Source organism: Telmatherina bonti (assembly GCF_933228915.1).
Source record: "Telmatherina bonti genome assembly, chromosome: 8".
Taxonomy (NCBI): domain Eukaryota; kingdom Metazoa; phylum Chordata; class Actinopteri; order Atheriniformes; family Telmatherinidae; genus Telmatherina; species Telmatherina bonti.
Window position 1 is genome coordinate 33,007,754 of NC_136626.1, and position 10,641 is coordinate 33,018,394.

At 42.7% G+C, this 10,641-nt stretch overlaps 1 protein-coding gene across 3 annotated transcripts in view; it reads left to right on the forward strand.

Annotated features, from left to right (window-relative positions):
- Positions 1 to 9,375, forward strand: part of herc2 (HECT and RLD domain containing E3 ubiquitin protein ligase 2) — a 74,944-nt gene extending 65,569 nt beyond the window's left edge. For all 3 annotated transcript variants that reach the window (XM_079245542.1, XM_079245543.1, XM_079245544.1), the window contains exons 88-91: positions 2,932 to 3,122; positions 3,232 to 3,337; positions 3,420 to 3,632; positions 8,480 to 9,375. In XM_079245542.1, coding sequence (XP_079101668.1) covers positions 2,932 to 3,122; positions 3,232 to 3,337; positions 3,420 to 3,632; positions 8,480 to 8,752 — 783 coding nt within the window. In that variant the 3' untranslated portion in view covers positions 8,753 to 9,375. The remainder of the gene's footprint in view (positions 1 to 2,931; positions 3,123 to 3,231; positions 3,338 to 3,419; positions 3,633 to 8,479) is intronic.
- Positions 9,376 to 10,641: the final 1,266 nt, after the last annotated feature.

A 10,641-nucleotide genomic window follows, 5' to 3' on the forward strand; every position in this document is an offset into this window, starting at 1 on the left:
CAGTTACTGAACGTCACAATGAGAATCTCTCGTTCCACGTCATCATGATGAGAATCTCCCGTTCCACGTCATCATGATGAAAATCTCCCGTTCCACCTCATCATGATGAGAATCTCCCGTTCCACCTCATCACGATGAGAATCTCCCATGTTCCACCTCATGATGATGAGAATCTCCCGTTCCACCTCATCATGATGAGAATCTCCCGTTCCACCACATCATGATGAGAATCTCCCGTTCCACCACATCATGATGAGAATCTCCCGTTCCACCTCATCACGATGAGAATCTCCCGTTCCACCTCATCACGATGAGAATCTCTCGTTCCACCTCATCACGATGAGAATCTCTCGTTCCACCTCATCACGATGAGAATCTCTCGTTCCACCTCATCATGATGAGAATCTCCCGTTCCACCTCATCACGATGAGAATCTCCCGTTCCACCTCATCACGATGAGAATCTCCCGTTCCACCTCATCATGATGAGAATCTCCCGTTCCACCTCATCATGATGAGAATCTCCCGTTCCACCTCATCATGATGAGAATCTCCCGTTCCACCTCATCATGATGAGAATCTCCCGTTCCACCTCATCATGATGAGAATCTCCCGTTCCACCACATCACGATGAGAATCTCCCGTTCCACCTCATCACGATGAGAATCTCTCGTTCCACCTCATCACGATGAGAATCTCCCGTTCCACCTCATCATGATGAGAATCTCCCGTTCAACCTCATCATGATGAGAATCTCCCGTTCCACCTCATCATGATGAGAATCTCCCGTTCCACCTCATCATGATGAGAATCTCCCGTTCCACCACATCATCATGAGAATCTCCCGTTCCACCACATCATGATGAGAATCTCCCGTTCCACCACATCATGATGAGAATCTCCCGTTCCACCTCATCATGATGAGAATCTCCCGTTCAACCTCATCATGATGAGAATCTCCCGTTCCACCTCATCATGATGAGAATCTCCCATGTTCCACCTCATGATGATGAGAATCTCCCGTTCCACCACATCATGATGAGAATCTCCCGTTCCACCTCATCATGATGAGAATCTCCCGTTCCACCTCATCATGATGAGAATCTCCCGTTCAACCTCATCATGATGAGAATCTCCCGTTCCACCTCATCATGATGAGAATCTCCCGTTCCACCTCATCATGATGAGAATCTCCCGTTCCACCTCATCATGATGAGAATCTCCCGTTCCACCTCATCATGATGAGAATCTCCCATGTTCCACCTCATGATGATGAGAATCTCCCGTTCCACCTCATGATGATGAGAATCTCCCATGTTCCACCTCATCATGATGAGAATCTCCCGTTCCACGTCATCATGATGAGAATCTCCCATTCCACCACATCATGATGAGAATCTCCCGTTCCACGTCGTCATGATGAGAATCTCCCATGTTCCACCTCATGATGATGAGAATCTCCCATGTTCCACCTCATGATGATGAGAATCTCCCATGTTCCACCTCATCATGATGAGAATCTCCCGTTCCACCACATCATGATGAGAATCTCCCGTTCCACCACATCATGATGAGAATCTCCCGTTCCACCTCATCATGATAAGAATCTCCCGTTCCACTTCATCATGATGAGAATCTCCCATGTTCCACCTCATGATGATGAGAATCTCCCGTTCCACCTCATCATCATGAGAATCTCCCGTTCCACCACATCATGATGAGAATCTCCCGTTCCACCTCATCATGATGAGATCAGAAAGACTTGGTTGGAACCAGTGCTTACTGGACTTCCTGTTGTCTTTCCATCATCTCCAACCAGTCTGTCCATTCTCCTCTGACCTCTGACACCAACCAGACATTCTGGTCCAGACAGCTGCTGCTCGCTGGATATTTTCTCTTCTTCAGACCTTCTCTGGAAACACTAGAGATGGTTGTGTGTGAAAATACCAGTAAACACTCAGACCAACAACCATGCTGCGTTACTAAAGTTGCTAAAATCTCCTTTCTTCCTCATTCTGATGCTCAGTTTGAACTTCAGCAAATTGTCTTCATCATGTCTACATGACTAGATGTGTTGATTTGGTGCCATGTGATTGGTTAGATGTTTGTGTATTTAAAAGAAAAACCTAAACAGGTGGAACTGGTGTGTTCCACCTGTTTAGTTTAAAAAATTTTAAAGTTTTTCTTAACAGCATAATTAAAATTCCTCTTTAATCTGTTTCCATTCAATGAAAAAGTCTGGTTGATTTCTTTACCTTCAATTAAAAATCCTAATAATTCAGGATTCACTGATAAATCACCTCGTAAAGTTTGGTAGTCAGTATCTGAACGATAAGAAGTTTCATAAGACATGTCCATCCCCGATCTTTAGGACAGACAGCCGTTACATAACACCTCCAGCTCACATGATCAGCTTTATAACGTACAAAAAGAGAACATTCCTGTATGTTTCTGTGTGATTAAAGCCTAAGCCCGTCTGTTCCCCTGCGCTCTACTGGTACACAGTTCTCCGGGTAGGACTGGGAACTCGCCTTCCACTCCGGAGAGATAAAAGTGGTTTTCCTTTGAGTGTAAAAGTTCTGTGCCGTGCTGTTGTGTGGGAGCATTGACGTGAGTCCACTCCTGCCCTCACGCTGTGATCATACGCTCTTCACACAGCTCTGGGAGAGTCGCAGAATGAGGGGAAACGGCCTTTCTCCTCTCAAAGCTGCTTTTGTTTTGTCGTTTTGCCCCACAGCTATCAGAAAGGTTAGATGGGAAATGAATCTCAGCACAAGATGGAGTGGATGGCTGTGGAGCTCACGGGACTCGAACTGTGGGCCGGTGTGTGTGTGTGTGTGTGTGTGTGTGTGTGTGTGGGCTTGCAGACTCCTTTACACACAAGCAGATAAATAAATAGCAGCCAGCTAATTGAGTTTGCTGCTGTTCCCAGGTTGATAAGGATTTTATTCCCGGGCTCATGTACATCCGGGACAACGAGGCTACAGCCGAGGAGTTCGAGGCCATGACTCTGCCCTTCACGGTGCCCAACGCCAGTGGCCAAGACATCCAGCTCAGCTCCAAATACTCCCACATCACCCTGGAGAACCGCGCTGAATACGTCCGCCTGGCAATAAACTACAGGTCAAATCACACACCTGCTGCTGCGGCTGCAAACCTGCATCATCAGAACCAACCTGAACAACCAGATAAGTCCTGATTTGTTTACAGTTTGTTTTTCTTCACGCTGCAGGCTGCACGAGTTTGACGAGCAGGTGTCGGCGGTGCGCGAGGGAATGGCACGAGTGGTTCCCGTTCCTCTGCTGTCGCTCTTTACTGGCTACGAGCTGGAAACCATGGTAACGGAGCGCAGCTGTCGGCCGTGGCATCGACCTCTGAATGTTTTCTGCAGGTTTTAAGGGAAACTTTCCTCGTCCTCAGGTCTGTGGAAGCCCAGACATCCCGCTCCACCTGCTCAAGTCAGTGGCCACGTACAAAGGCGTGGAGCCGACGGCGCCGCTCATCCAGTGGTTCTGGGAGGTGATGGAGTCCTTCTCCAACACAGAGAGGTCCCTTTTCCTGAGGTTCGTCTGGGGTCGCACACGACTGCCCCGCACCATCGCAGACTTCCGAGGCCGAGATTTTGTTGTACAGGTAAGAAGTGGTTTTATTTATTTATTTATTTTGTTGTTGCGTCACTCAGGTGTAGCAATAAATAAAACAAACTACGTAGAACGGTTGGCAGGACAACATGGATGTACATGAACAACTGCAGCATTCTTTTTCATGAAACATCCTTTTAATTTTCTGACATTTTACAGGGATGAAATGATTATTAATGCATTTATTATTATTGATGTAAAATATTTGCTCAGAAGTAAAAACACTAAACTCTCATTAGAACCATGGAAAGTCATATTTTACATTTGTTTTCTGGAAAATGAATTATTTTAGTCTTTGATGCATAATATCCACTACAGTGGGACATATTATATACAAATATGACAAGTTAGTTTATAAATAATTTAATAGAATATATAAAAATAAATTAACTGAGTAAATAGTCCAATAATAAACATAAAAGTATTGCTGTGAAGAAACAGGGCAGGTTTGTTTGTATCACAGATCAGCGATGAGGTGATGCAGCGTACTTTAGAGGAAATAAAAGCAGAAAATAAAACTAGTTTAAAGCACAATGAAGTAAGATAAGATAAACTTTATTTATGTATCTTTTTATAGACACAAGGTCACAAAGTGCTTCACAACAATAAAACGTAAAAAACTGTAGTAAAAAAGAGGTTTTTTTAGCTGATTGAGGCTTTCTGGGAGTTTTTCCAGACATGTGGAGCATAGAAGCTGAAAGCAGCTCCTCTGTTTCTGCTTCTGACTCTGGGATCTGATAAAAGACCGGATCCAGATGAGCGGAGGGGTCTGGTAGCTTCATACTGGGACAAGAAGTCTCTGATGTACTGGCTTTTTACAGACCAGCATCAGATCATTAAAGTCTGTCCTCTGACAGGTGTAAAGACCTGAGAACTGGACTCATGTGGTCCACCTTCTTGGTTTTAGTGAGAACTGGAGCAGCAGAATGAGCTGCTGGTGATTTAGGAAGACCCATAAAGACTCAGTTCCAGCCGACTAAAATCTGGACTGGTTTCTCCAGGTCCTGCTGACACATCAGACCTTTTATCTTCATATGGTGACAGTAGGATGATTTGTCTTCCCCTCACTGTGTCTAACAGGATTTAGACCTGGTCCATGTCTACATCCAGATCTCTGGGCTGGTTGGAGGTTTTCAGGTGTTCAGAATGAAGCTCTACTGGGAGCTCTGGTTGTTTCTCAGGTCGGTCTGGTTTTAGTTCAGCTGAAGACGATTGACACGCACCCAGCCAGATCCTGCACCAGGACCTCGGTCTCCTGAGGACTCTGGAATAAAAGTAGCATCAGAGGATCAAGAATCCAGGTTTTCTTTTCCATCGCTTTTAGTTGGGAATTTTGGCAGGAATAAAAATTTAATTTCCATCTGTGAAACTAGAAAAGCATTTCAGCTCATTTCCATCCACTTTACAGTTCCCACCCATGTTCTAGTCCTGCCTTCATTTGCTTTGTAGATGCTGTTAGATTTATTAATCGAACCTTCAGCATTTGAAGGTTTGATCGTCGTATTATTAGTCCGATTTAGTAAAAACAGCAACCTTGTTACAGTTTTTTTAATTCAACGTTAAAACAATTTATTTACAAACAAATCCATTTGGATATGAGAGTTTAGAGGAGACACATATGTGGTGAAGCAGGGAAACATCTAACAGCTGCAGGACTACAGACATATATGACCGGTGCTTTCCAAGACTAGGAGGAGGGAGGATCTGCCTGCTGTCAGACTCTCCAGTACATCCCAGTACGTCCCAGTGGGATTACATGGTGGGAGATGTGAACCTGATGACTCCAGAAAGTGGTCATCCAGGAAAATGTTTAACACTTTCATGCATGAATTAATAAACAACAATGCTACATTTTTTATATGCAGTTTTTTACCTCTACAGACATCTGCAATGATACTTTTTATTTATTAGTGATATTTAGAATTTATCATGATTTATTATTTTATTGTATTCCATAAAATATTTATAAAATATATAATTATTTTATATAAATCTTCTATAAAATACAGTTGTATCATTTTCTTTTCCTATTTATACGAAGGCAAACTTGCATAATTACATTATGTTCAATTATATCACATATTTATTTATTCTCCAGTGAGTGGAAACGTTTGGAGGACTCACCAACATCCACTGAAGTGGTTTATTTACAAAAATATCCTCATTCATGCAGGAAAAAAAAGCTTGTAAATAGGTGTCCACTATGTGGCCACTGTGCATGAAAGGGTTAAACTGGAGAGTCGGCTAAATCTGCTGAACATGGACCTGACCGAGCGACGCTGCCGTCACGTCATCGGTCAGTCTTTGTCCAGGTTACTGTACTGTCCCCGTGTCCCAGGACTGATGGAGCTTCCTCTGCTCTGCTGATGAGACTTGTTGCAGCTGAGAAAATATCCGACCCGTAGTTCTGTGGTTTCCACGGCGATGGTACCCTGTTGACCCACTTGTTGCTAGGAGCAGAGCTCCATGCTTGTCAGCTGACCCGCCGCTGCTGCGAGGCCAAAGTTTTACAGAGATCTTCGTCTTATCACACCTCTCCGGTACCCGAGTGCTAGCCGTTATATTCTCAGCTCGCTCTCAGGAACGAGGGAGTCTAACTGGGCGGTGAACTGGAATATCTTACGATTAGGTCGGGGTCTCCAACTGGGGTCCTCTGAAACTACCAACCTGCCGGCTTTAGTTTCCCTGCTGTGACACACCTGACCCAAACCAAGGCAGGTGCAGAAGATGACGACTTGTTGGAGAACCTTTTCATTTCAGAACATGTCCACATGTAGCCGGGGAAAAGAAAATAAGTCCACATCACCTTGTTTCCCAAAAACCCAATCCATCCACACACATATCTTCATAACGGTGTTGTTAAACAGATTTATAAGCATATCAAACCTTTAGGCAGCAGTAGCGCCTCTAATCCTATCCAGTCAGAAGAACCTTCCATCTCACCACGTTGCTTCCACTAAAGATGAAACATTCCTCGTGTGCCGGAAAATAACCGTCCTTAACGTCGTCCTTCGCCTTCGGTTGTCTATACGGAGCTGTACTGACGGCAGTGTAAAAACACACACAAAGCGCTGAGACAACAGAAAACTGCAACACAGTTCTGAGGACGTCCATGTTGTTGGAAACAAAAGTCGCGTCTTGGTGTTTTTGTGACACATGTCAACATGCAGACGTGCAAACTGAGTCTTCGCACATTTTTACTTTGTTTGGAGCTAAAAGAATCATTTTTGATGGCATGAATCTGTGTTTTCATGAGCGTGACAGGCTAAATCTGAGAAAAATATCTTCGTTTTGTGAGATTCCTGCTCCGTTTGGACAACAGTAAATCCTCTGGAGCACCGGAGTTGTTGACGCCTGCTTCAGATGAAGTTTTCCTGGAGGTTTAAAATGTTTTTACTCAGACTCAAAATGATAAATTAAAGAGTTCTCCGTGATCATTACTCATCACATTTTTGTTATAGAAAAAAAAAAAAACATCATCGCTACTATATCGCCTGAAGACCTGGAATTTATGATGAAGTCACTTCCTGTCACACTTTTCACCAATCAGAGCCCAAACTGACATTCATGTCCGATCAGGAGCAGCTAAAGATCAACAAGCAAACAGAAAGTTGTGTGTTTGTCTAAAAAAGGACAAAACTAAGGCCTGGAAGATGGTTTTATGGTGCCAGAAAGCAGCTGAGTTGAAGGTTTGTGGGTAAACGGCAGCATGAATAAGTGTAAATAGCTAAAAGCAACTGGAGGAAAGTGTGAATATGTTGTGTGTTTGTGTCCAGGTCAGAATTTTTCTCCTGAACGGCGAGATGATGTGCAGATGAGAAAAGACTCGGTCATTTCTTTAAAGTACTGTTTAGTAACAAACAGTTTTTCTTGCTGTGGTTGGTCGCGACGCTGCTGGATCTGTTGTTGAAGTTATTTTACCGCGATAAAACCATGTCTGGATGCTGACTTGAACCGCCGAGAAGGGTAATTTTTACCACCTCCCTGCTGCAACAGCGCAAATAACGCAAAGATGCTTTGAAGTTGTTTGATTCCATTTATTATGTTAATAGTTATAATTGAGACTTTAAAAAAACTAGCTAAACAGTAAATAACATATATTAAATAACATATTTTAATGTTCTAATTAATTTTCCAGGAAGATGAATAAACACTGATCTTCAACTTATTATTCATTCACTCGCATACAAACTCTTACTCACGAGACGACTCGTTATCAGGTAAAAGAGACGGATCATCACTTTCTCCAGCTACTGATTCCTCCACCGTCTCGTCAGAATCCACCGTCATCCAGAGCTAGTTCTCCATTACTCAGTTCTTGAAATAATAACCAAGCTTCTTTGGTATTCATATATCTCTTGTATTAATCCATTTCTCAAATTCAGCGATCATAAAACCCTCTTACTCACTCTTTGACAGCTGTCAAACTCATATGCGTTACGAAGCAACCGGGAGTGGCGTGAATGGGCGTGGCGCGATCTGAACATCTGACAGATGAAAACAATGCGTTTCATTAGGCGGTAGAAATGACCCCGTTGGCGGTTCTACATATTTATGCTCAGGTTTCTTTTTGTTGCCATAACACACACACCAAAATTCACTATAAGTTCACTGGACCCATTTCAGGAAAAGTGATGAATTTGGAGAAATAGGGATTTTATTTTAACAGCGATATAAGTGGTTGAAGAGCCAAGGAGGTAAAAATGACCCGCTTGGCGGTTCTAATGTTAAAGAGTTGAGCTTCTGCATCTAGTTTTGCCATAACGACAAGGATACTCTGCGTTTTAAGGCGCGTTTGTTGGCGTTCTGCCTGGTGACGTCTTGCGTTTCTGTCTGCAGGTGCTGGATAAGTACAACCCTCCTGACCACTTCCTGCCTGAGTCCTACACCTGCTTCTTCCTGCTCAAGCTGCCCAGGTACTCATGCAAACAGGTGCTGGAGGAGAAACTGAAATACGCCATTCACTTCTGCAAGTCCATCGACACGGACGACTACGCACGCATCGCCCTGTCCGGGGAGCCGGCGGCCGATGACAGCAGCGAGGACTCCGACAATGAAGACGCCGACTCCTTCGCCTCCGACTCCACGCAGGACTACCTAACGGGACACTGAAGCGGTTTGGATGTGGAGGACGAGCTGCTCTTACTCCCACCTGAGGATGCACACTTTAACGCAGGCGAAGGCGCACGTCGCCGGCAGGGAAGTGCAATGAGCTTTTAAAAAGAGAAAAACACACAAAAAAAAAGCATTAAAAAGTAACAAACAGCCGTTTGTTCTGATTTAGTTTCTTTAAAATGAAGCTGGTGGCTCGGCTGCACATGTGATTGTTGTGTTACATGGACGTTACATAGAATTATTATTGCAGTTACAGAGTTTAAAACACGGCTCCAGCCTCGCACTGTGGTAGATTTCTCCCCTTTGGTTTGTGTGAATTACCTCTCCTTAGATTGTACATAGAAAATAATGTGACAACAGTAGTTTTACTTTGGTTTCCTGGTAAACAACCATCTTTCTTTATATAAATAAACCATTTTTAACTTAAAGTCGGTGTTTGTCACACAGCCCACTTCAGTCGGAGCCAAACTGAAGAGTCATTTTAAGATTCCTGTATAACCTTTACGCCATATTTGTGCACTGTCTCCTAAAAGAATGTATATAATATGATTGTGCCATGTATTCACAGAAGGTCTCATTCCTGCATATTAAATGTTGATACATTTCTGTTAATAAATACAACTGAAAATATATTTAATGCCACCTTTTGTTGTGATTTCTTTTAAACTAAAAACATTTCATACAAGCAGATATGAAAACTATTTTACTTTTATAGCCTCATAAATCTGAGACAGTAATCTGGATTAAGGTTATTGTTGCTGTGAAATGTGGGTTAAATGGGTGAAAAATTCTACTTTGAACTCATTCAAACTGGGTTATTTATCTTTTTCTTTCTATCTGGGAATTAAAGCTTGTTTAATATATGGAACAAAGGTTGTAGCGGGACCGTGGCGCCAGCGTTGCCCTTAAATTCTGGGTTTAAAGAAATCTCCACTAATTACCTGACTTTAAAGGCAGCATACGAGAGTAGCACCTTGGTCTCATGATGGGGAAAGAGGTGAAACAAGGGCAACCCGAGACGCCGACGACTGCCTTCTTGCAGTGTTATTGGCTGTAGTAACCTCTAAATGTGTACGTGCTGTTGTACTTGTACAGGCATTAAAAGCTCTGAAGTCACGAGAAGAGGGAAACCATGTTATGAAGGCTCCATTTGGCTTAGAAATCATTAGCATTCCTTCTGGACTTAGTGGATTTTTCCTCGCTTTTCCCAGTAAAAAATTACAAAGTATATTATTCTGGTGGAAGTCAGGTGCTCTTCTGTACAGTCTGGGGTAAAAGCTGCAGGGGGGGAGGGGGGCTGAGGCTGTGTGTGTTATAGTCTGTTGCATAAACTAAACAAAGAGAAAACGCCTCCTTTACTAGCATTAGGATGCATTAATTAGTAGGGCTGTGACGATATGCTTATGTCCCAGTTCGATTCCGATTTTTTTTGGGTGCCGATTTGATTTAAATTGCGATTCTCACAATTCTTTGATATTGCTGATTTTTGTAGATTAAAAACAAAATAAATGTATAAAACTTATTGTTTTGCTTGTATTTTTTCTTTATTTCAATTAGAGAAAAACAACACAGTAGCCAGACCATCATTCTGCTGCCATAATGCAGCAGAAGACAAGTAAAAAGATCAATAAAGATGACAAAAATTTTATAATGGATTCTTTTTGTTTGAAAAAAAAAATTTAACAAAAAAGAAAATCCATTTTAAAATTGTGAAGCAAAAAAAAAAAATCCTGATTTTCAATTTTTCGATTAGATTTTCCCCCCCGCCCTTATTAATTAGCATGTATGGAAGTGTAAACACACCATGGGGTTCAAGCCTTTTAGTTATTTGTACAAACTCCTCCGCAACGCTGCTTCTCTCTGACTGCCAGTCACAAAGTTTATGT